The sequence below is a fragment of the Sapajus apella genome, unplaced genomic scaffold (assembly GCF_009761245.1).
Source record: "Sapajus apella isolate SASKATOON/1434 unplaced genomic scaffold, GSC_monkey_1.0 scaffold2, whole genome shotgun sequence".
Lineage (NCBI taxonomy): Eukaryota > Metazoa > Chordata > Mammalia > Primates > Cebidae > Sapajus > Sapajus apella.
In genome coordinates, this window is record NW_022436942.1 from 41,975,401 (window position 1) to 42,002,413 (window position 27,013).

The 27,013-nt window shown below is 36.7% G+C and overlaps 1 protein-coding gene across 3 annotated transcripts in view; it reads left to right on the plus strand.

Moving 5' to 3' along the window:
* TMTC2 (transmembrane O-mannosyltransferase targeting cadherins 2) overlaps positions 1-26,628 on the plus strand; it is a 444,929-nt gene extending 418,301 nt beyond the window's left edge. For 2 of the 3 annotated variants that reach the window (XM_032296988.1, XM_032296979.1), the window contains one exon: positions 23,964-26,622. In XM_032296988.1, the coding sequence (XP_032152879.1) occupies positions 23,964-24,143 (180 nt within the window). In that variant the 3' untranslated portion in view covers positions 24,144-26,622. Of the gene's footprint in view, positions 1-23,963 lie in introns of all 3 variants that reach the window. The other variant, XM_032296943.1, reaches the window with a different exon arrangement.
* The last annotated feature ends 385 nt before the right edge of the window (positions 26,629-27,013 follow it).

Consider the following 27,013-nt stretch of genomic DNA (forward strand, 5'->3'; position numbering starts at 1 on the left):
ACACACACACACACACACACACACACACACACACACACACACACACACAAAACTTACCTATGAAGACATGCAATTCCACCAAGAGCACATAAAACGCATAATGAAAGATAGAAGACAATAGAATAATCACTTTAAGCTGTTAGGAAAAAAATGTCTGTAACATTCTCTTACCATTTAAGATTATCTTTCAAAATGATGGTGAAATAAAGACTTTTAGATAATAAAAAACTGAAAAATATTGCCATCAGCAGCCTTTTACTGTAGAAATCCCTAAAGCATATACTTTGGGTAGAATAAAAATAACTTCAGAAGGGCAATCTAAGACGTGACAAGAAATGGTGAGCAAACAAAACAGCAAATTAATGATAAAAATTTAAATAAACCTTGTATAATCTGATGACATTGAACCTTGTATAATGTTTTTTGTGGTTAATGTTAGGGCAGAGGATGACATAGGCAACTTGCCAGAAATACACAGTTTTCGTGTACCCTTTTTTGATTGAGGATGTTTGTGTGGCTCAGGGGAACGTTTTCTCTGAGCATGTGGGACTTTGGACTCATGCCAACAGGGAAGCCCAGTGGAAGTGTGATCTTACAATAGAATACTTGTAAATGTAAATCTTTGTGACATCAAATATGTCTAACTCATATATTAACATATGCCTTAGTCCATTTCTTGTTGCTACAACAGATTACCACAACCTGGGTAATTTGTAAAGAAAAGAGATTTGTTTCTTACAATTCTGGAGTTGAGAAGTCCAAGGGCATGGTGCAGACATCTCCTCGGCTTCTGGTGAAGGTCTTCCTGCTGCATCAGAACATGGCAGGAGGTATCACTTGGTGAGACAGAGGAAATGTGCTAGCTCAGGTCACTTTTCTTCTCTTCAAAAAATCATGAATCCCCTCATGGGAACCCCACCTTGATGACCTTATCTAATCCCAGTTACCTCCCAAAGGCCTCACCTCCAATCAACATATGAATTTGGGGATTTAGTTTCCAACACTTGAAATTTAGAAGACGCTTTCAACCCATAGCAACAGATGTGTATGTAAGTAAAGGTGGATAATAAAAAAATCATAAAATTCAAACCTGTGAACATATAATGTAACTCCAAAACTAACCATTTTAGGTAACTTTTATCTACCTATGCACATCTTTTTCTGTCCCATCCTTATGACCTCCTACACCCACAAGAGATAATCACTGTTTGAATCACCACACTGAATCTTGATGTTTAGTCTGTGATATGATCGGGATTTGCATCCCTGCCCAAATCTCATGTTGAAATAGAATTCCCAGTGTTGGAGGAGGGGCCTGAGTGGGAGGTGATTCACTCAAGGGGTTGGATTTCCCCCCTTGCTGTTCTTGTCATAGTCAGGAGATATGGTTGTTGAAAAGTGTGTAGAACCTCCCGCTTCTCTTCTTCCTCCTGCTCTGGCCATGTGAGACATGCCTGCTTCCCCTTCGCCTTCTTGCTGTGATTGTGTTTCCTGGGGCCCCCCCAGCCATGGTTTTCGTACAGCCTATAGAACGATGAGCCAATTATGCCTCTTTTCTTTATAAATTACCCAGTCTCAGTTCTTTATAGCAATGGGAAAATGGACTAATACAGTCTTTAAATGAAAAGTAATACTACTAATCATTAAGTACATAGTTCTTTTAATTTAATTGATTTATATATTAATTAATTAATTATTTAAAAATCTACGGAATAGACACCAAGTAAAAATGTGATCAGTATTATTTTTAGTTAGCCACCAAAGTACAGGAAAAATTAACATTATAAAATGTGAACTACAAGACGACTGGAACAATCCAACAGTAACATTAATAAATGTGTTACTCATTTATTAGAATATCTTAGGACCTGCTGTTTGTACTATGTTTGCTTTCTTGGTAAAGATCCCCAAACTATAAGCAACAGCTGCTTCAGTGATTAAAGTTAGGTGCTAACAAGTGAAGATTATCTTTTAAAAGTTAACTTTACTAAAAAAGCTTTTTTAGCTCAAGTTTGTTCTTACTAATATTTATTAATGAAACTGTGTTATTTTCTTCCTTGGTACAATGAGGACTAATATCAGTCATGTTTTTTATCTCTGTTCATGTAAGTTACCCCAAAAGGCCAAGTTCTCTCAAATAATCTCTCATTCCCCAGAATCTAATGCCCAAAAGACTGTATCTCTCTTTTTTCTGCATCACCAGTGTATTAGTTCATTCTTTGGTTAGGGAGATTTGGGTAGGGACACAGATCCAAACAATATCAACCAGTCACTCCCCAATTTTTGAAATATTTCATTAAGTTTGGTCTCTCAAGAAAGCTCTCTTACCAGGTATTCTCTTCCAAAACACCTCTGTGATCTCATTTCGAACATCTCTTCCTTGACTACTATCTCCACCTCTAGCACCAACTTCCCAAATTCATCAGCCACACCTAGGACTTACAGTCTGTGGAAATCACCAGTGTTTCATGGTTCTTCACATTATGACTCACATCCCTTTTTAGATTAAATTCTCACATCCATCATAATTGCTCTCTTACCTATGTAACCTCTACTCCTTTGCCACTTTTTGCCTTATCATATATACTTGGCAAAAATCAATACCCAGTTAAATCCATCTCTGCCTATTCCATGCCTGCATCTTGAAGCTAAACATGACTAAAGAAAAGTATGACTCACTTTAAATCCTTATCAGTAACCTCATGTGAGTCCTCAAAGCTGGTGGCAATCGTACTGTAGTTTTCTAAACCGTTATATCTCAACATTTTTCTAGACATTTATTCATACCTTATTCTCAACTCTAAAAGTTCTAGTCTCTCTTCCCCTGTCATAATATTCAGCTGATGAGCTTGTTTTTCTGTCACTGAGGATATAGAAGTAATCACAGAGAACTTCCAGCCGCTTCCATCATTACATCTAACCATCTATTAACATCTGCAATGCTACCTTTCCTTCCGTTATTCTAGATAAATTATTCATACTTCTAACTCAAACCAACCTCTTCATTTCTTCACTAGATGCCTTTGGTCTTGACTACTAAAGGACACTACTCCAGCAGTTACACTTCTTCTTCCTCTCTTTCTATCACTGTCTCTCTGGAATTAACAAATGTTTCCTCTCTGCCAGATTTTTCCCATCAGCATTTAAATATGTTATTTCTACTAGAATTGAACAGCAAAAAGCCTCTCAAGCTAATTTCTCCTTCTAAATACCCCTCAATTTTTCTCCTTCTCCTTATAGCTTTGCATTTTCATTTCAACCCACTCAGACATGTTATGTCACCAAAACTGCTCTTACCCAAGTTCCTAAACTTTGACCAGTAAGTACAACACTCAACATCGTTAGATACATTTGTTCTCAGTTCTAATTTTATTTGTCCTGTCAGCAGCATTTGACACAGATGATTAATCATTCCTCCCAGAAACATTTTTTTCCCCTTAGTTTCCAGAAACTTCTCTCCTTTGCGACCACCTAACTCCACTGCCTCTTGTCCTTTACCCTCTTGGCTGATTCTTTTCCATCAATCTAGTGTCTTTAACCTGGGAATTCTCTTTAACCCGCTTCACACCCAAACTCTCAGGGATCTTGCCCTCTTTCATGGCATTAAGTGACTTTGAGACACTGATGACTTTCAACCTTATCTCCCACCCAGGTCTTTTTCTTGGAATCCAAACTAATCTGCCCAATGTCTGCTTAGTGTCTTCGCATGTAGAGGCCTGTCAGGCTACTAAACTGAATTCCTGATCATCCTCCCACACCTTCCCTTCCCATGGTCTTTCCCGTTGCAATAAACGGCTTCATTCTTCCAGTTTTATAAACTATCTTCCACTGCTGCTATCCTGGTCAAAAGACATTAGCATCACCACTGACCTATAATTTATAATATAGTTTTATAAACCAACTTCCACTTCTGCTATCCTGGTCAAAAGACATTACCATCACCACTGACCTATAATTTATAATATAGTTTTATAAACCAACTTCTACAGCTATTATCCTGGTCAAAAGACATTACCGTCACCACTGACATATATAATACTGAAATATGCTCCTTCTTCCTTAATGTGCTTTTAACACATCTCTCAAAGTGACACTTCGAAGGCATGTCCAATGATGCACTTTGTGCAACTCACTTTCTCACTTCTTCAGTTCTTTACTCAAAGGCCATCTTCTCCTAAGACCTTTCTAGGTCTTTCCATTTAATGTTGTAAACTAGGGTCCAGCAAAATTTTATTGTAATGGGCTGCATGGTAAATATTTCAAGTTTTGTAGCCATAAGCTCTCTGTTGTAGTTGCTCAGCTGTTTTTGTAGCATAAAAGTAGTCATAGACAGTACATATATGATAAGTGTGGTTATGTTCAAATACTTTATGGCCATTTACATTTGCATATAATGCAATTTTCACGTGTCATGATGTATTATTCTTTTCAGGGTTTTCACTCAAAAGGGTCAGCAGTGGGCCAGATGTGTCCCCCAAACTAGTTAGCTGACCTCTCCCATACCTTCTGTAAACTCTTCCTTTCTTTTTTACCTTAAAGTGTATCACAATATAAAGTGTCAGGTATTTTACTTATTTCTTTTTGTTTATTATCTATGTCTTACAAATAAAATATAAGCTCCATGAGACTGGAGTTTCTGACTCTGTTACATACTGCTGGATCAATAGATACTCAGTCATTACATCATGAACGAATGAGTGAGTGAGCCAATTACATTTAAAAAGGAAAAATTAAGAACATTGGGTATGGTTGATGGGACAAATTATATTTTATTTTAAAAATTATGATCAGAGGACCACAGGAGTGATACCAATTTAACTATTTACAGTCTACAAAAGGATCCTTCAAGCCTGGGCAACATGGCAAAAACTCATCTCTACAAAAATACAAAAAAATTATCCAGGCATGGTGGCACATGCCAGTGATCCCAGATACTCAGGATTCTCGGATGCTGAGGGAGGAGGAGGTCTCAGTGAGCTGAGATCACGCCACTGCACTCCAGCCTGGGTAACAGAGTGAGACCCTGTCTCAAAAAAAAAGAAGACTGTTTCAGTGACTTTCTTCTTAAAATTTTCATCTTACTCCATTTTTTAAATTCCATTTTTATAAATTTCTTTTTCATCTCTTCTAAATCCTATTTATATATTCTATTGTAAGAGGTACCTCAGTGTATCAGTCCTCTGCTTCCTCTCCTCCCATGAGCATGTTTTACAGTTGAATAGACCTGAAGACTAGCCACATGCACGCCTACATCTCTGCTGGAGGTTGCTGCTACAAGAGAGCATGCTCATTTAGCATCCAAGACTTCATTTTTCTAAGAAATTACCTTTAATTTCTATATCTCTTGGATGAACCAAAGAAGTTAACAAAGTTTTTAAACTTCTTTTACTGAAGTAAATAAAAGTGTCAAATTATAAGCATTAGAGCATAGTCTAATTTCCATCAGCCATTTCAAGACAATGCAATTGGATTTAATTATTATATGCAATGGGCATTAAACATTTATGAAACAAATGGCCTACAATTTAATTAGATAGTGAAGTATTAGTAAGATACTTCATTTTAAGAATAACTAATATGTAATAGCAGAAAAGGATCTTGCCTCTGGTTTCTTACATAAAAGTATTGAAAAGATGTCCCTTCTCTGTCCTCCTAGAGAAGTGGTTTTTGTTCTGCTTGTTTGACGTGAGTCATAGGCAGAGGTGATATGTGGCCAGGCATTAGTTCAGTCAAATATTAGATCACTATTTCAAAGTTGTTGGATTCCAATACAAAATTATGTTTTTTGAGTAGTTAAAAATGTCATTTTGTGATTTTGTAAACGTATTTGACCCATACCTTATAATCATTATGATCTCCTAACTTGCTATTAAAGATGAGTCTAAAAGAAATCAGAGTGGTATCTGAGAATTAATCATTGGGTTTGAAATAATTTGCTTTGTTCTGCCTTCTTTTTCAAACTTGGTTTTGGTTGTTATTTGTGAGTATGGGTGAATAAGTATGCAATAAATATATTCGAGGCCAGCAGTTGCTGTGTGATTGCTTTAATAATTGCTAGTTATTATTATTAATTGCTAGTAACTTGCTTGCTTCCTTTTTTATATTTACAGGATAGAACAAGGAAGGTAAGGACATTAGGTTTTCAAAAATAGGGCTGTTCAAAGACGAGATAAGACATTGGTAGATTAGGTAAAATCTATGTAAATTCTGAATTAGATAAGAAGTTAGAAGCTGTAACTCAGAAAATGCCATTGAGCCAGTCTTTAAAACCCTGTTGATTAAAACGTGCTTCTTATAGATAAAAACTTTAACTTAGGAGATACTAGATGCAGTCTGATTGTGGCCATTTTAGATATTATCAGAAATAAAGGCAAAATTCGCAGTAGAATGGAGAGATCTTGAGGGTGATATGTGAACCTTTACTATGTGAGTAGCACAAGTTCTGCCATTAAACCTATCTTGATTTGTCATGAGCTTAGAGACACACAAGCCTTGTTTATTTATTTTTGCATTTTCAGCAGGCATGACAAGTGTCATGGCTTAGAGTACAGCTTGGCTTCACCTTGATTGGTGTGTCCTGATGGAATAGTTTATGAAATTATTATGTGTGAAGACATCGCATCATTATTTTTCCAGGCATGTATCAACAAAGTCTTGGCCCTATAAAAGAGCAAATAGAATGCCATGCATCATTCAGTATGTTTCCATTTTACTTTTAGTCCCTGGAAAGATTATAATTTCTGGAGAAATTGCTGCACTCCTGCCTGTTATGTTTGATCTGGTCATCCTAACTCAAAGCATTCAAAATACTTTCCACTTGCTTTGTGCAAGAAGGCTGCGGTAAATTCGCTCAGTGAAACATATTTCTTCATATTCATTCTGCAAGCGGGCAGTTGCTGCTTTCTAATGTCGTGTTGAAATGTGATTGCTTTGAATGAAACTGTCATTCCTGCATTAATCCTGCCCGTTCACGCCATAGTCCACATCTGCTTTGGAAGATGAAAAAACATTGTCTCACACATCTGCTGTGGACTGAATGTTTGTGTTCCTCCAGAATTCATACCCTGAAACCCTAATCCCTAATGTGATGGTATTTGGAGGTGGGCCTTTGGGAGGTAATTAGAGTAGGTTAGGTCTTGAGGGTGTGGTGTTCAAGATGTGAGTAAATCCCTTATTAAAAAAAAAAAAGAAGAGGAGGAGGAGGCGACACAGGGATTCTTTCGCTGCCTGCACACACCAAGGAAGGCCATGCAAAAACATAATTAGGAAGGAGACTCTCACCAAGAACCAGACTATGCTAGCAGCCTGATCTCGGACTTCCAGACGCCAGGAACTGTGAGAAATACATGTTTGTTGTTTAAGACACCCAGTTTTGAACCTCTGTTATGGCAGCCAGAACTGACTGAGAAACCATCTTTAGAATACATGTGACTAACCCTAAATTTTTGTTTAAATCTGCTATTGGATATCTCTGATATGATCATTTCCGGAATTTTTTAAAATAAGTATTTTTAGTAAATCCTACTTAGGAAAAATCTGTAATTTACACAATATATAAATTAATATATCTCAGTTGATCTCCATCAGACAGCTATTTATTGGCAAACATAGACATTAATTAGAAAAGCGATATATATAGGTTAAAAAAATTCTTCTGAATTTGCTTGTGTGGCATCTGTTGAGTCATTAATCCACTATGGCTTTATGTCCATGTACACTGTAGTATGTCTATACTTATGGCTGTCTTCAGATAGATATCTGTGCATGTGTATATATGTATGTGTGTATGCATTTATATATAAAAATATGTATTTACATATATATGTCAGATCCATTTGTGTAGCAAAAAATCTAAGGGAAGAAAGTGATTCTCTGCTTGTGTCTTCCATGACAGTTGAGTTTTTAAATATTATAAGCACAAGTCTCAATTTTCAACGTATCTCTAAAATATATTTTAACAACAATATGACTATTCCAGTGACATATTCCCATTCCTTGGAATGAGCAGTCATGTATTATATATTTTTAAACTCATGCCTCACACATACACAGTTGGGTGGGCTGTACAGCTGGAAATCCTTCTGTGTAATACGAATATGATTGAGAAAGCATGCACATGTTCCTCCTTCCCCTTCATGCTAAAAACAAACAAAGCGTAGAATGAATTACGTTGCTTAAATCGTAATTTGATTCAAAGGAAAGAAAAAAAAGATACTGTAGGATTTTGTAGCAGCTATCTAGATTAGTAAGGGCAGATAGCTCTTGGTGTTTTAGAGAGATAGATGATGCTTGCCTGGTGTGCATATTCTTTTCTAAATTTCTTAAATTCTACTTATTTTTATTCTTTTTCTATTCTGTATGTACTTTGAGACATCAGATATTTTATGTAGAACTTTATATACCAGTTTTACTTCAAATGGTGAACTGCATGCTTATTGAAAATTAAGATGGAGTACTGATTGCATTTTATAAAAACTGAGTGAAACTTAGGTGGCTTCAGTTCTAGGTTTTCCTTTTTTTTTTTTTTTTTTTTTTTTTTTTTTAATTTTTTTATTTCCATAGGTTTTTGGCTAACAAGTGGTGTTTGGTTAAATGAGTAAGTCTTTTAGTGGTGATTTGTGAGAATTTGGTGCAGCCATCACCCAGGTAGTATACACTGTACCCTATTTGTAGTCTTTGTTTTTTTCTTTTGAGATGAAGCTGCTGCCCAAGCTGGAGTGCGGTGATGCAATCTCAGCTCACTGCAACCTCCACATCCCGGGTTCAAGTGATTCTCTTGCCTCAGCCTCCTGAGTAGCTGGTACTATAGGCACACACCACCATGCCCAGCTAATTTTTGTGTATTTAGTAGAAACAGGGGTTTCACTGTGTTTACCATGCTGGTCTCGAACTCTGACCTTGTGATCTGCCCATCTCATCCTTTTTATTTGTAGTCTTTTATCCTTCACTCCCTTCCCACCCTTTCCTCCTGACTTCCCAAAGTCCATTGTGTCATTCTTACACCTTTATATACTCATAGCTTAGCTCCCACTTATGATGGGCATTTGGATTGGTTCCACATTTTTGTAATTTCGAATTTGCCACTATAAACATGCATGTGCAAGTATTTTCTTTTTTTTTTTTTTGTATAATGATATATTTTCCTTTGGGTAGATACCCAGTAGTGGGATTGCTGGATCAAATGGTAGTTCCACTTTTAGTTCTTTAAGGAACCTCCACACTGTTTTCCAGAGTAGTTGTACTAGTTTACATTCCCACCAGCAGTGTAGAAGTCTTCCCTGTTCATTACAACCACACCAACCTCTACTATTTTTTGATTTTTTGATTATGGCCATTCTTGCAGAGGTAAGGTGGTATGGGATTGTGGTTTTGATTTGCATTTCCCTGATCATTAGTGATATTGAGCATTTTTTCATATGTTTTTTGGCCCTTTGTATATCCTTCTTTTGAAAATTGTCTATTCATGTCCTCAGCCCACTTTTTGATGAATTGTTTTCTTACTCACTTGTTTGAATTAATTGTGGATTCTGGATATTAGTCCTTTGTCAGATGTATAGCTCGTGAAGATTTTCTTCTACTCTGTGGGTTGTCTCTTTACTCTGCTGACTGTTCCTTTTGCTGGGCAAAAGCTCTTTAGTTTAATTTAAGTTCCAGCTATTTATCTTTGTTTTTATTGCGTTTGCTTTTGGACTGTTGGTCATGAAATCCTTTCCTAAGCTAATGTCTAGAAGGGGTTTCCTGGTGTTATCTTCTTGAATATTTATAGTTTCAGGTCTTAGGTTTAAGCCTTTATCCATCTTGAGTTGATTTTTGTGTAAGGTGAGAGATGAGGATCCAGTTTCATTCTCCTACATGTGGCTAGCCAATTAGCCAAGCACCCTTTGTTGAACCGGGTGTACTTTCCCCACTTTATGTTTTTGTTTGCTTTGTCGAAGATCAGTTGGCTGTAAGTATTTGGGTTTATATCTGGGTTACCTATTCTGTCACATTGGTCTATGTACCTATTTTTATGCCAGTACCACACTGTTTTGGTGACTATGGCCTTATTTATAATTTGAAATCAAATACTGTAATGTCTCCAGATTTTTTCTTTTTCTTAGTCTTGCTTCGGCTATGCAGGCTCTTTTTTGGTTCCATGTGAATTTTAGAATTGTGCTTCCTAATTCTGTGAAGAATTAGGTGGCGGTATTTTGATGGGGATTGCATTGAATTTGTAGATTGCTTTTGTCAATATGATCATTTTCACAATATTGAGTCTACCCATCCATGAGCATGGGATGCATTTCTATTTGTTTGTGTTGTCTATGATTTATTTCAGCAATGGTTTGTTGTTTTCCTTGTAGAAGTCCTTCACTTCCTTGGTTAGGCATATTCCTAAATATTTTATTTTATTTTTATTTTTGCAGCATTTTAAAAGAGGCTGAGGTCTCGATTTGATTCTCAGTTTGATCGCTGGTGTAAAGAAGAGCTACTGATTTGTGTGCATTAATTTCGTATCCAGAAAGTTTGCTGAATTGTTTTATCAGTTTTAGGAGCTTTCCAGAGGAGTCTTTAGGGTTTTCTAAGTATGCAATCATGTCATTGGCAAACAGCAACAGTTGGACTTCCTCTTTACCGATTTGGATGCCCTTTATTTCTTTCTCTTTCCTGATTGCTCTAGCCAGGACTTTCAGTACTATGTTAAAGAGGAGTGGTAAAAGTTGGCATCCTTGTCTTGTTCCAGTTCTCAGAGGAATGCTTTCAACTCTTCCCATTCAGTATATCATTTATTCTGCTGGGTTTGGGTTAGGTTTGTTCTTGTTTCTTTAGTTCCTTGAGGTGTGACTGTAAATTGTCTGTCTTTGCTCTTTCAGACTTCTTGATATAGGTGTTTAGGGCTATGAGCTTTCCACTTAGCACCACCTTAGCTGTATTCCACAGTTTTTGGTAGATTGTGTCACTACTGTTATTCAGTTCGAAGAATTTTTTAATTTTCAACTTGATTTCATTTTTGACCCAGTGATCATTTCAGAGCAGGCTGTTTAATTACCTTGTATTTGCATGATTCTGAAGATTCCTTTTGGAGTTGATCTCATTTTATTTCTCTGTGCTCTGAGAGGGTTTGATATAATTTAAATTTTCTTAAATTTATTGAGGCTTATTTTGTGGGCTATCATATGGTCTATCTTGGAGAAAGTTCCATGTGCTGTGGAATGCAATGTATATCTTGCAGTTGTTGGATGGAATGTTCTGTATGTATCTGTAAAGTCTGTTTATTCCAGGGTATAGTTTAAATCCATTGTTTTGTTGCTGTTGTTGTTGACTTTCTGTCTTGACCTGTCTAGTGCTGTCAGTGGAGTATTGAAGTCCCCCACTATTACTGTGTTACTGCCTATCTCATTTCTCATGTCCAGTAGTAATTGTTTTATAAATTTGGGAGCTCCAGTAAAAGTGCATATGTGTTTAGGATTGTGATATTTTCCTGTTGAACAAGGCCTTTTATCATTATATATTGTCCCTCTTTGTATTATTTAACTGCTGTTCTTTAAAGTTTGTTTTGTCTGATTTAAGAGTAGCCACTCCTGCTCACTTTTGGTGTCCATTTGCATGAAATATCTTTTTCTACCCCTTTACCTTAAGTTTATACAAGTCCTTATGTGTTACATGAGTCTCGTAAAGGCAGCAGATAGTTGGTTGGTGAATTCTTATCCATTCTGCAATTCTCTATCTTTTAAGTGGAGCGGTTAGGCCATTTACATTCAATGTTAATATTGAGATGTGAAGTACCATTCCATTCAGCGTGCTATTTGTTGCCTGTGTAGTTTGTTTTTGTTTTTTGTCTTTGCTTTTCAACTTGTATTTTGTGTTATAGGTTCTGTGAGATTTATGCTTTAAAGAGGTTCTGTTTTGGTGTGTTTTCAGGATTTGTTTCAAGATTTAGATCTCCCTTTATCAGTTCTTTTAGTGGTGGCTTGGTAGTGGTAAATTCTCTCAGCATTTCTTTGTCTGAAAAAGATTATATCTTTCCTTCATAGATGAATGTTAGTTTCACTAGATACAGAATTCTTGGCTGATAATTGTTTTGTTTGAGGAGGCTGAAGATAGGGTCCCAAACCCTTCTAGCTTGGAGGGTTTCTGCTGGAAAATCTGCTGTTAATCTGATAGGTTTTCCTATATAGGTTACCTGGAAGTTTTGTCTCACAGGTCTTAAGATTCTTTCCTTCCTTTAACTTTAAATATCCTGATGACAGTGTGCCTAGGTGATGATCTTTTTGTGATGAATTTCTAGGTATTCTTTGTGCTTCTTTTATTTGGTTGTCTAGGGTCTCTAGCAAGGTCAGGGAAGTTTTCCTTGATTATTGCCCCAAATATGTTTTCCAAATGTTTACATTTATCTTCTTCCTCAAAAACACTGATTATTCTTAGGTTTGGATGTTTAACATAATCCTAGACTTCTTGGAGGGTTTGTTCATATTTTCTTATTCTTTTTTCTTTGTCTTTGTTGGAGTGGGTTAATTCAAAGACCTTGTCTTTGAGCTCTGATTCTGTTTCTTCTACTTGTTCAGTTCTATTGCTGAGACTTTTCAGAGCATTTTGCATTTCTATAAATGTCCTTGTTTCCTGAAGTTTTTATTGTCTTTTATTAATGCTATCTATTTCATTGACTATTTCTCCTTCACTTATTGGATCTTTTTTTTTTTTATTGTTATTTCAATTTCCTTATTTTGGGCTTCATTTTTTTTTTCTGGTGCCTCCCTGATTAGCCTAATAACTAACCTCCTGAATTCTTTTTCAGGTAAATCAGGGATTTCTTCTTTGTTTGGATCCATTGCTGGTGAGCTAGTGTGATTTTTTTGGGGATGTTAAAGAGCCTTGTTTTGTCATATTACCAGAGTTAATTATCTGGTTCCTTCTCATTTGTGCTGGCTGTGTCACGGGAAGAGTCTAGAGCTTAAGGTTGTTGTTCAGATTCTTTTGTCTCATGGAGTGTTCCCTTGAGGTAGTACTCTCCTCCTTTTCCTATGGATGTGGCTTTCTGAGAGCTGAGCTGTAGTGATTGTTATCCCTTTTCTGGATCTAGCCACCCAGCAAGTCTACCAAGCTCCTAGCTGGTACTGGGTGTTGTTTGCCCAGCATCCTATGATGTGCACCATCTGTGGGCCTCTCAGCTGTGGATACTGGCACCTGTTCTGGTGGAGGTGGTGGGGGGGTGGTGAAATGGACTATTTGAGGGTTCTTAGCTTTGGTGGTTTAATGCACTCTTTTTGTACTGTTTGGCTTCGTGGATGTGGCGCTTTCCAGAGAGCATCAGCTGTGGTAGTATTGGGAGGAACAGGTGGTGGGCAGAGCCCTACAACCCTTAAGAGTTTGTCTTCATCTTCAGCTACCAGGGTGGTCATGGGAGGACCATTGGTTGGGGGCAGTGCTAGGCATTTCTGAGCTCAGACTTTCCTCGGGCAGGTCTTGCTGCAGCTGCTGTGGGGCATGGGAATGAAGTTCCCAGGTCAATGGAGTTATGTTCATAGGAGGATTATGGCTGCCCCTGTTGTGTCATGCAGGTTTTCAGAGAAGTGGGGGAAATCCAGCAGTTACAGGCCTCACCTAGCTCCCACACAATCCAAAAGGCCAGTCTCACTCCCACCGTTTCCCCATCCCCAACAGCACTGAGTCTATTTCCAGGCAGTAGGCAAGCAAGGCTGAGAACTTACCCCATGCGACACGCTTCTCAGCTGTGAAAGCAAGTATGGCTTTCCTTCTTCCCCCACCTTTGGAGTCTGCACACCTATTTATGCGCTCCCTCGAGTTCTGGCCAGGAGACTTCTTGATCAGTTCAAATTGTTACAAAGTTCAGCTGGAGATTTCCTTCTCTAGGGCCTTTTCCTTCTCCCTGGGGGCTCTGACCATCCTCCTGAAGGACCGCTGTGAGTCCTGGCAGAGATGGCTTGCTATGGAGCCCAGCATAGGGCTCTTTCTGCTGCTTCCTCTAGCCCTGTATTTCACTCAGCTCTCTAAATCGACTCAGCTCCAGGTAAGGTCACAATCTTCTCCCATAATCTAGATCTTCATTTTTGCCAGTGAGGGTGTATGTTCGGGGGTGGTTGACCTTCTTTTCCCACATCCACAATTTGGGCACTCACAGTATTTGGGGTGTCTCCTGGGTCCTACAGGAGCAATCTGCTTCCTTCAGAGGGTCTGTGGGTCCTTTCAGGTTTCCTGATTTATTCCTGCAGTTGTTCTGGAGCAAAAATTCAACAAGCGAGCCTCCACGTGCTGCTGTGTCCAGGTTGGAGCTGCAATCCAGTCCTGCATCCCATCTGCCATGAGCTCTGTCAGTTCTCTAGGTTTTTCCATTTGAGTCACGTGAAAGATGCTCCTGTGACATTAAAGACTTCAAAAAACCCAACTTTGAAATAGGATCATCTTCACTGAAGAATAATTTCTAGGGTAATATTCTTAAGTTAGTACATGCACTTTAAAGTCTGTTAGAAATAACCACCACCTTTGAAATTGTTCTGTTACAGTCACTGTTTGCTATCCCCAAGCCACAACTGTTGGCATTTTGATAGCCATAGAAATGTATAGCACCCAATACTGTGACAGTCACACCCATCATAAAAGTTAAATGAACATTCTTGTAACACCCACTGGGACAAGGCAGACGTAGGAGGGAAGGATTGAGCACACAGGATAAAATGTGTCTCTGACAAATTGAAAGTACTCCCTTTATACAGCTTTGTTGTCTTAGTTGTCATCTCTATCTGTTTTGTTTTATTCAAAGCTATTCCAAAAACACAAATACTGCGTTGAAACTGAGAATCAAAATGAATCATTTCTATGATCTGTCAGAATTTGCCTTGCCATTGCTAGATTTCCTGTGTTGTTTCCCCTTGCAATGTCTCAATTTAGTAAATCTTTCTGATTTATTCAAAATATGACTGTAGTCAAAATAAGACTACAAAGAACTGTCACTTCTGAATTGAGAGTGTTGCATTCTTATGGGGTTTTGTTTCATGATAGCATTTTGTGAAGATCGTTTGTTTAATTGTGTTAATCTATCTTGCATTTTAAATAAGGATTTATTTTTTCATTTTGGTTTGGTGCCAGAAGGGTTAACATTATGAATATCATTGCTGACAGCTTAATCTCCAAACTAATTGAAATGCAGACTCCTCTCTATTAGGGGACTCTTCACTTCTGGTTCTGCTCTTAGCAGTCAGCTAAAAATGTTTTTTAAGTAACAAATTGATTTTGATGCCTCCCACCGATTTCAAAAGTTCATGTAATATTCTCATTCTGGGAGTCTAAGAGACTTGAAGCAACCTGACAATGCATCTTGTCTAATATTCTCATACCCATAAGGAAATAATATCCCCTTTCCCCCGCAGCTCAGTCTTAGTATCTCTTTTGTAGACACACCTGATTTTTCCTTTGGAGTGGGATTTGTCTTCATGCACCAGACTGTAAACTCCTTGAGGGCAGTGAATCCATCCTCTGTGTCATCCTCTACTATACTGCTTACATCGATGCATGGATAACAGTTTCACCTCCCTCTTTCAGTCTGACGGGCATAAACAAGACAATGAAGTTATACCTCCTAATAGGTTGTAGTAGATCCTAAGCATGCACTTAAAATTACTTAAAGCTACATACAGACTAAAAACACATTTCTTTTGTTTACTGCGTATCCATTGTCAGGCAGAGACATTGACCTATAATAAGTGGTCAATAAATATTTGTTAAATTACACTGAGATTGGTATAAAATTTACCACTCCTACATCAGGTTTTTTTGCTAGCCCATACAAATTTGTCTTCTTTCAGCAAACATTCATTGAGAGTTTATTTTATATGCCAAATTCTAGCACAAGCAGTATAAAGGCAATTAAGATAAATTCACTGGCTTTTTCATCTTCCACTAAAGAAGACAGACACTTATAACAAGTAGCTATAATTCACTCTGGTAAGTATAGCAATTAATGCAGGTAGACAGTACTATGGAAATATAAAGAAGTAAATTATGAATAAGAAATTGTTAAAATCTTTTTTTAAATGAGCAGAAGTTTGTCAAAGAGAGAGTGGAAGAAGGACTCTGTCAGAGGAGCAGTCTATGATAAGGAATGAATGCTCAAAAGAGCCAATGACACAAATAGAAGTTTCAGGTGGCTCAGGCAGAATGTACATTGAGGGAAGGTTTTGGATGCCAGGTAAAAAAAGGGGCTTCTTAATACTAGTTGAAGAGTCTGGATCCTTTTCTACAGGCATAAGACAAAACCTCTGAAACATAATTTGCATTTTAGAAAGATAAATATCAGGTGGGAGATAGACTGGGATAAGAAGAGACTGAAGATAGGGAGAATTATAGGAGGCTGATGGAGGTTAAAGAGTGGGAAGAGATGCTAAATTTACATGGTGCCAGTAGAAATGGAGGGTAGTAAAGAGAGGTAAAATATGAAACATACTGTTCATCTTAATTCTTTTTTGTTATCCCTGGAAAAGGAACTAAGAAGAAAGCAAGGCTTCTGGATACAGAAAGGCTGTGAAGGTTATTCTGCATGCTGGCTAACTAGGAGCTGCTGTCCTCCCATATACATTCATCCAGGATTTCCCATAGTTACCATTGAGATATCCATGGAGATCTCACTGCCTCTCCCAGAGGTCCACTGTCTGGCTGCCCAGATTTCTATCATCACCTTAAATGAACTTATATCAAAGATTCTCTATTTTGTTTATAACAGATTTTTCATTTTAGAAGCAGTGCTTGTCTAGTTCCCAATATTGGGAAGCAACAAGGCAGGCAATCCTATGGAGGACCACTTGTCAAGTAGTAGGGGCTCTGTGTTTCTACCTTTCAAATATTACTGTATAGGTGATATTTTGTACAATGTTAGGTTATTATCTTATTTTGTACAAATGTTGAGAGCAGGTGTGTCACGAAAGAGGAAACATAAAAAGCTTATAAGCTTATGAAAATGTTTCTAACCTCTCTAGTAATAAGGAAAAAGAAATTAAGTGCACAAAAATGTACACACTGAGTATTCCTTATCCAAAATGTTTGGGACTAAAAATCCCAATCTCTGATTTCAGCTTTTTCACATTTTGGAATGTCTGCATTATACTTTTACCAGTTAAGAATTGAAAATCTGAAATTCAAAATGCATTTTCTTTGAGCATTATGTCTGCATTCAAAGAGTTTTAGATTTTGAAGCATTCCAGATTGCAGATTTTCAGATTTGGGATAGCCAGTTTACACTATTTTGCAACTTTCAATTCAACAAAAACTTTAAAAATTAGACAATACCAATTGTTATTAAGGATATAGAATAAAGGGTCTCCTGTTATATGTTTGTATTAGTACATTTTGATACAACCACTTTGAAAAGCAATTTGGTAATAGCAAAGTCAAAGAACCTCTGTGATCTCACAGTTCCATTCCTACAAACTCTTCCCTAAGCATGTGTAGACATATGCACAAGAATTGATGGCAGCCCTCTCTTAAAGGATCTGTATTCCATCATTAAGAAAAGGTATTTAATGTAATTAACATGAAATAACAAATCAAGATGTCTAAGTCTGAAAAATAAAATGTTGAACAAAATTTCAAGTTTCAGATGGGTATTTGGCAGGATGGTATTCCATGATTGATGAGGCCTAATATATTCAAAACTTATAAATGATATTTACATTTGCCCTGGGTATACAAATAGTAAAAACGTGGAACACGTACTGGACTGTTAAGTACCAATTTCAGGATGGTAGTTTACTCCTGCGGATAATCAGGAATAGGATAGGGAGAGATTTAGGGGCTTCATTTGTATTTATAAAGTTATATTTGTTCGGCAACTATACAGTGTTTGTTACATTCTCTGAAATTTTTATATGCCTAAAATATAAAGAAAAAACCTGCATATGACTTTAGTCATATGTTTCTTTATTCATTTTGTCAATCAGCCATCAATGTGTTCATCTACCTATTCATTTATTCTTTTATTTCTGCCAGAATAATTTTATTTAAGTAATCCAAGAAAAGATGATGAAGGCCTGAACCAAGTTGGAAGAAAGGGATAGGATATAATTAGAAGACATATTTAAGAGCGATTTGGGAGTAAAGTTATCAAGACTTAATAATTGGATGTGAGTATGTGTATGGGTGGGGAGACAAGGAATCCAAGATAATTTATGTATGTTTCCAGCTTGCATCAAACCATTAAGCATGCCAATGAAACAAAGGAGAGTGGTGTTGAAAGTGAAAGGAATAAGGTATTTAACATTCTTTTTTTTTTCCTGAAGCTTAACAGTTTATCTTAAAAACTTTAATTCAGTAATTATTTATTGAATATCTGCCATGCATAAGGCACAAATAAATATAAAGCGATCCACTAAATGTATGCATAAATGCCTTTTCATTAATATGTTTCTTAAAATGTTTAGACTATTCATTTTTAAGCATCATGGTACAGTTGATGCTTCAGTAAATTCAGTTGGGCAAGCAATTTCAACTGAATACAGTTGAATGCCAGTGTGCAGCCTTCATTAAGTTGTTTGATAGCTACTTTAAAAAGAGTGAGAATCCATCAAAAACTTCAGACTACAAACTCATTTAAGTTTGAAAATTATATTTCGAAGGAAAGTTGAAGGTGGTTATCTTGAAAATATCCCAAAAATGTGTTGTATATTAATTGAGCAATGACTAGGTACGGCTAACTTCAGTCACTCTTTTTGTTGTTGCTGTTGTTTTGAGGTGGAGTCTTTCTCTGTCACCCAGGCTGGAGTGCAGTGACACGATATCGGCTCACTGCAACCTCCGCCTCCCAGGTTCAAGCAATTCACCCTGCCTCAGTCTCCTGAGTAGTCTGGGATTACAGACGGCTGCCACCATGCATGCCTGGCTAATTTTTTTGTATTTTCAGTAGAGACGGAGTTTTACTACATTGGTGAGACTGGTCTCTAACTCCTGACCTCAGGCAATCCACCCGCCTCAGCCTCCGAAAGTGCTGGGATCACAGGCATGAGCCACCATGCCCAGCACTCTTTTTAAAAAATTATGTAGTGTACACAATAAATATGCATGTCTGAATAATTTTAGCAACATGAGTAAACCCTTTGAATGGAAATAAACTTATTTAAGCAATTACAAATATTGGTCTATTACCTCTATCTTCATCTTTCTCATAATTCCCCTTGCCTGTTGACTGTCCTTCATAAAAGGGAAATGGCCACAGGACTAATGGGATACAAAAGAGCCCAACTACTGCATGGCTGTCCAACTCCTGACTAAATAGAACATCTCAACCAAACCTTTTTTGGCTTTGTTTTCCTCTGTTTCCCCACTCAATTCCTCTATTCAGAGTTCTGCATAACTCCTGATCCCAATAGAAACATGGATTCCCAACCCTAAATTCCCATAGAGTCTTACTATTCCTGCTCTGTCATTTTCTTTCCAATCCTGCATGATAAGCTGAGGCCTGAACAATGATTTTGTGTTACAATCCTGTGTGTTCACGATACCCTGTGAGCTCAGCTGCATTCCTTGAGAGCCTCAAGGGCCTTAAACAAGAATCAGTCCTCCATAATCTTGTCTGTGCCCTACCCACCACAATAAACATCCATTATTTTAATTTTGCACATTTCCTCCAAAGTTGAAGAAATAAGCCAAAGACCACAGTAAAATAACAAATAAGGCAGAATTCCCTGGAGACTTAAAAAAAATATATCATTTTCTGTTTCAGTATGGCTGCCAGTCAGCTCCTTTGATGTAAAGCATCTGTCCTCGTCAAGGAAACAAGGAATGTCTGGTTCTCCTTTCTAGCCTGTGAAGTAGGGAACGGTGTCATTTGTTGTACAAAACCAGGAGCCCCATGTTACTGGGCTGCAAACTACTGACTGCTTTGGTTAACATACTGAAAATTTTATCACTTGTCTTTAATAAAAGACCATGTGTGTAGGGGAAGACCTGAGCAGTTGTCATTGAGTTTCTCTTCCCCAGCTCATGAGCTACACCTGGCAGAGAGCGACACCAGTATGTAATCAAACAGGTTACCTGAAATTTTTGCATTTCAGTTTTATAGTTTGGTATTCTTTAAGTCTGTTTAGAAAACTTTGTGTTCTTATTTGGTTATTAAAAAGGCTTTTCATATCTTCTCCTTCTAATAATATTTAGTCATTTATGGCTTCTGCTTAAAAAATAAAGATTATGTGAACATTTTCTAACTTAAATAATTGAATGACCAAGAGAAGAATTCTATTTTGAGGGAGGATAAGTATTCTATGTGACATACTTTGTTCTATACTTTATAACCTCTTATAGGAAATTTAATCATAGAAGCTACAAAATGATATAATCTATGATCTAGAAGTGACCTTTAGAACAGTGCTTCTCAAATTTTAAAGAGCATACAAAGCACCTGGGGATCTTCTTAAAATTCAAACTGATTCAGTAGGCGGTGCCTGAAATTCTGCGTTTCTGTCAAGCTGCCAGGTGATGGTGATGCAACTCCCTAAACTATATGGTTCTGTGTTGATCAGCTAGATCACCTGAAGGAATTCAGTCCAGTGGACTTCCGTTAAGCTTCCCTAGCACTGATATAGAGGGAAGACATGACAGGCTTAAAAGATAAAATTCCTGTCTTTGAAGAGTGAAAAACAACCATGTTGTAAAAAGTAGAGTCTATACCCAGTCTTATTCATCAATTTTTAATAAATATATGAAATTTTTTATACTGGAATAAACATTGACACTTTCAAAGCAGTTATCTAGAGTGATGATATTCATTACATATGTCATATTTTAGCTTACCTGTGTATAAATTCCATATTTCCATTCACTAAGAAGATATTGTGATGTTTTGAGCATTACGTAATGCACATTTGTAGGTTTTTGAAATAAAAAGTTTTATTTTACTGGAGTAGCCATTTACATTCACACCAAAATGTTATAGCTGAACTTGAAGCTGCTTAAATATATTGAACGATGTTCCTAAATATGCACATTTTTAGTTCTCATATATTTTTAGTCCTTAGGGGAAGCAATTAATGAGTCTATGTGGGCTTTCATGACAGTTGTTATCCTCTGGTAACTATGATTTTTTTTTGTTTAATGAGTAACAGTGGTGTGGATAATGCAAAATTAAAGTTATTACAAAACCCCCATTACAATTAGCATTTAGAACTCATTCAACAGAACAGATTTCACTTCCTAGATGAGCTTTATTAGAATAATATTAAAATACAAAATGTGTTTCATCATTTGATGGTGGGTAGGTCACTCCATAAGTGTTTCAAGGACAGAGAAGCCTCAGGCTGCAATTTAGCAATAATAGTAAAGTCCATTTATGTGGCATGATTGACTTTACCAACCATTTGACATTTACCTCTTACAGGTTGAACCTTAAATAGGCTAGAAAGCTAGGAAACATGAAGCCAGGTCAGAAATCCTCAGTTTTTAGGTTCAGTGGTCCTTCAGGCACACTAACAAGGAGGTTCTGCTTTTTGTTTTTGAATGATAAAGAAGAAATGGAAAAAGACAATAATGTGGGTATTCTCATATGATATTTACAGCAATAAAATGCTGGTATCCCGGTTATAAAGGAAACTGAGATCACAAGCTCTCACCCAACTTGTTCAAGTGCCCACATCTCTGTGGTAGAGCTGCTATTTGAACCTAGGCAGCCTGACTCCGTTAAGCTCTGAGTGTTTTTCATAATCCCTTTGAGTTGAAATCATAGATATAGACACCATAGGTACAGACACTTTGGCCACAAAGTGATTCAAGAAATAATGACTATCCCACAGAGCCATCTGTTTTCCCTCCACCTCATCACTGGGCCTCTTCCATTTCTGGTTAGTAAGGAATGGTCTCCAACAGCGGCTCTTCCTCCCTGTTTCCACTCTTCCCACTCAGGATAGCAGGAAGTCTGAACGTTGTATCTGCTTAGCATCTTTAGTAATTCAGGCTGTGAGCACACTTCACCCTCCATTTAGTGGCTGTTTATTGATAGTTGTGCTAAGCATTGTGAGGGGACAGAATTCAGAAATGTGTCCAAGCTTCAAGGAACTCAGGATAATAGCAGTGGTGTGATAACAAAGTTCTTTTAGGAAGACAGAGTAGGTGGTGTTATTTTCAGTTTCCAATGTAGAGCTTTTTACTGCACATGACATTTAGAGCTATGTTTATTTGGATTGGTGTTTAAAATTAGAAATTGACCATCTGCATTTTTCTTGATAAGTATGGAGTTGTCCTGACCAAAAAGGTTTTTGAAGGTCAGAATAGCTTATATTTGCAGCATTATTTTTTGTAAAAGAGAAAATTATATAGGAAAGTTTAAAAATAATGCCCAGTAGTTGAAGACTTAAGATTTTAGAATATATATCCAGACACATATGTAGCCATTGAAATCAAAATTTTAAAGGCTGCAAAACAGCATAAAAATCACAAACATGTATGTGCTAGACTTCAAGCAAAACGAGATAAGGAAAAGTAATCTTGATATTTGTAGAGTGTCTAATTTATACCTGTACTCTGCTATGTATATTTAATTTTCTCATTGTATCTTTCTAACAGCATGCAAAGAAGTTGATGTTATTTCAGTATTTCACGATTGAAGGAAGGGCACAGATATGTTAGGGGACTTCACCAAAGTCACAGACAGTGGTTGAATAAGAACTGAAAGAAAGATCTCCTAAAAATCCAAATCCCCTAAGTCAATTTATTCTGAGCTATTCCACCCTCCTCCATAGCATTGCTTTTGGTTCAGAAATAATTAGTTTGACAGTAGAGTCATGTGAATTCAGCTGAAGAGTGCATATCTTGTGAAAATACCAAATCTTAAACATAATTGTGAATTATTTTAGGCTGTAGTACAGAATTGAAGGACAATTGATAGTTGACACTGTCTGAAAAATAGTGTAATCATAGTGTCAACACCTTAATTTTATCTGATATTTGAAATATGCATTTGTGTAACTGCCAAAATATTAGCTGCTTTCTGTTAGCCAGAATGCTCCAGGGACAGGAGCAAAACAGCCTTTATTTATAAAGAGCAAGCAAAATATATTTTCCTTTGGGAAGGACTTTTGTTGTTGTGAACTGATGTCTGAGAATTTGGGCATGAAAATCTTTGTATTAAACTGGTGCAACATAATTCATGCCATTTTAAAAACACTTGTAACCTTTTATCCCATGTGATAGCTTTGTGTTGCAATTATTATGCATTACTGAAAATTCCATGCGAATTATGTAACTGCATTTTAATAGGTAATATAAAATTGTTCTTAAAAACGTTTTATTTTTCTCTGCCATATTTTATCTATTTGAATGTTTTTACTTCACTCTATGATAAACATTCATCGTCAAAGAACTTAAACACGGGCTTTTAAAAATAAAGATTTTGTCTTGTTAAACTACTTAGGTTTTGGAGGGGCTTTCGTGGTTGCATTTTCATTTTTGTTAGGATTTTTACCCAAAAACATCAGTAACATTTCTTAGTTTAATTTTGTGTTAAAAGCCTGGGATATTGCTAAGAAGAGAAAACAAAGAATAAGTAGATATAGATTTGTCAGCTTTAGCCACTTATTTTTTATTTCTGGTCATTGAAATTTTTAAAAATTCTTTGGTACTCAGTGACCAGGCCAAAAAAAAAATTATTTCCGTCTGAAATTATACCACTTTTAAACATTTTTTTTTTCTCAAATAGTACTGTCTGATTAGGCTATTAGGTTTTCGTGTTACCTATGCTTTCTCATTAAAGAAAAAAACACTATTTCTTTGGATGTCTGTCCTTCTTAAAGCACAGAGTACACAGCAGCTACTTGAAAACTTTCCTTCTTCCTAGTTATCTTTATCTATTTGTATAAATTGCTAAAGTGCTTTCACAAAATGCCTCTAGACATAAGGGAATAATTTGCACAAGTGGATGAAGGTTTTTGTTTTCCCTGAAGGAAAGCTTGAAATGGCCTCCTAATTGTTTTCCTTCCTTTCTCTTGTTGCAGTATCCGGCTGCACTGATGAACTTGGGAGCCATTCTGCACCTCAACGGCAGACTCCAGAAGGCGGAGGCGAACTACCTGCGGGCCCTGCAGCTCAAACCAGATGATGTCATCACACAGTCCAATCTCCGCAAACTGTGGAACATCATGGAAAAACAAGGCTTAAAGACTTCTAAAACCTGACAGGAAGAGGCAGCCCATCCTCCTCCAGTTTTAAAAGCTGGCTTCCTTAGCAGACCGAACTTCCCAGCAGTGCTATGACAGGAGCTGGTGTTGGACTTCAAGACCAGGGCAGAGGTCACTGAGGTCCCTACCACTTCTGGAAGAATCCACTTTGCTGACACAGCTGTTAACACCAAAAAGAGGAACATCGGAAACCTCCTGGAGGATGTAATTGTTACCCGTAGACTATAAACCAGAGCACTTAAAACAGAATATTTTGGCATTCTTAAAAGGGAGGGGTGGGTGTATAAGTCACAGATTTTGTTCATTTTCCGAAAGCTAATTTCAAAATTATCTTGTTCCTTAAACACTGTGAGAGGAAGTCAGAGTGTCCATTCAGCCATGGTAAACAATTAGGGTTAAGTGTAACTAGAGAGTGATAAAGACGTAGTGTGAGTCCCAGTGAGCCGCTGGTTGTCCTAACGCTGCTGTCTTCCCTCTTTGGGACAGCCTGTTTATCAGTTTCTGAAGCTTAGAAAACTTTTTTTGTTTTAATACTGTGTCAAGATCTGTCCAAATCTGCTATTGTTTCTTGACTAGTGCACATAATGTTTTACGATTTGGATGTCAGAGGCTTCATTCGTTTGGACATTATTTGCTTTTTATGTTCTGAACAGGATATGGAGAGCAGAGCTAACCATCTTCACACTTGAGTTGTATAAGGGACTGGGGAGGCCTTTTATGTGTCAGGCAGGCATTTTTTAAATTTTAATGTCACCAATATTTTCCACCAAGCTGCCCGGTAGAATTCATTGTATTAATTCTTTTGACATTACATTTTAAAATGGCTATTCCTGGATAATGTGCAAGCTTACATAAGGATAAAGGACAGGGACGTTTGTAAGCCTTCCAGTTCCAATAACTAACCAACAGCTGTTAGACAAAAGGGAAAGTGTTTTGTGCTTCCCAGATGTTGCTGGTTAAAAAATCAACTCTACGCAAAGGAGTGTATGATGGTGGTTGCCAGTGATTTTGTATTTTGGAAAGAGTAGGTATCAAATGTTAATCACTTTCTAATAGGTACCTAAACAGCAATGCTGATAAATTTTCAAGGAATTATTTTTGTCTTACTTTGCTCTTCTCAAAAGGCATCAAAAACAACTTATTTTAAGGTGCAATAGAGTATAGCATTAGCCTGCATGTTTCTAGGTCTTCTGCCAAGTGCTTTTCTCAGTTGAAAACTATTTCTCACTAGCAAATTTGGTATTTTATTTCATTACCTGTTAGTAACCACTTCAATGATCATTTCAGAAGAAAAAGACTACGAATTAGGTAGAGAACAACATTTTTATTGAACATTTTTTGGCTTGCAGTTAAACTTTGCCACTAAAACTTAACTTCATAAAACACTAGTCCATTATCAACTTCTACATAGAGAAAGTAGCTATACTATACCTACATATTTATTTATTTATTATTCTACCATAGCAAATAACAAAACTTGATGCATTAAGCCAGTTCTTTGCAACTGAAAATCACCTGTTTCACCTTCCCTTTCACACTCCAGGTATATATGATCAGCCTCTCCATTAAAAGGAAGCTGGACATGCAAATACATCTTATTATGTTTTCTCCATATTTTATGTTTTTCTATGTATCTGAATACAGTGGGATAAATAATTGAAGGTGGTGTTCCTACAGCATTAGTGTTTTTGTGAGAAGGGCAAATGTAGTGAGAAAGATTTTTTCATGCCATTAATAGGAAAGCCCTTCTGTAAGATATATATTATTTTGTAAACATTCATTGAAGGGTCAAAAGCTAAATTATAAATTAAATCACTGTGTTTTCAGAATGATATTTAACAACAGCAAACCCATGACCAAGCCAAAATAGTGGGTTGAAGTATATTATTCATCTTTTAGTGCATTGGCAATTGCAAAAAAAAAAGGAAATTAATATAAGCCTATAGAGATTAATTCAGTGTCTAACATTTGTATTTATTTAAATAGTTATTGACCTATGATGACTTTCTAGTCTTAACATATTATCTTTTTATTGTTACTGTTCCTCCTTTCGAAGACCTGGTCCTTAACAGGTTCACTGAATGCGCAGTTGAGGCACTTCTTGTGACACTGGCTCCCAAGTAGCATTAATAATTGGGCCTGTGTCATAAAATGCACGGATCATTAATAATTAAATGTCCCTGACACTTTTCACTATAGGGCTGGACTTAGTAACTGACCAACTTGGTGGGGGGAGGGTGGGGAGGGGCATTAGAACATGATCAAAAAATGTCTCCGCTCAGGGATTTATGGTGGATTATTGCAGACAGTGCTAAAAATATAGAGCACAAGACAAGTTTACTAAATTAAAATTTTATTTTTTGAGAAACTGTTATTTGTATAAATTATCAAGATTTGTAGGCTTTCCTTTTGTAGAAATAATTGTTTTATGTGCCAGAGAATTTCAATTTTGTTTTCAACAATAAAGCATTGATAACAAATATATTGTGTAAGCCTTGTTTAAATCTTCTACAGCAACAACACAAACTATGAAATTTTAATGAAACTAGGTGAAAGGTTAAAAAGAATGAAGATTGGACATCGAATAGATACAATTATGGTAATGTATAATTAATAATCCCTGTTTTTTAAAGTTATTATGCAAGTAGGCATTGCCAGTATCACCAGGTTTACCATGTTTAGAAAAGATGATAAAGTTTGTTTTGTTTCTTTGGTTGATGAACTATGGGAAAAGATGCTATGAAGTTTTCCAAGAAGGGCATATTTAGAAGTTTCTGGCTTCAGTAAGTTGTTCGGCAAAAAGGGCTGTATTTAGAAGACACTGAATCTCTAGTTCTAGTCTTGGCTGTAAGCACAGTCCTATTCTG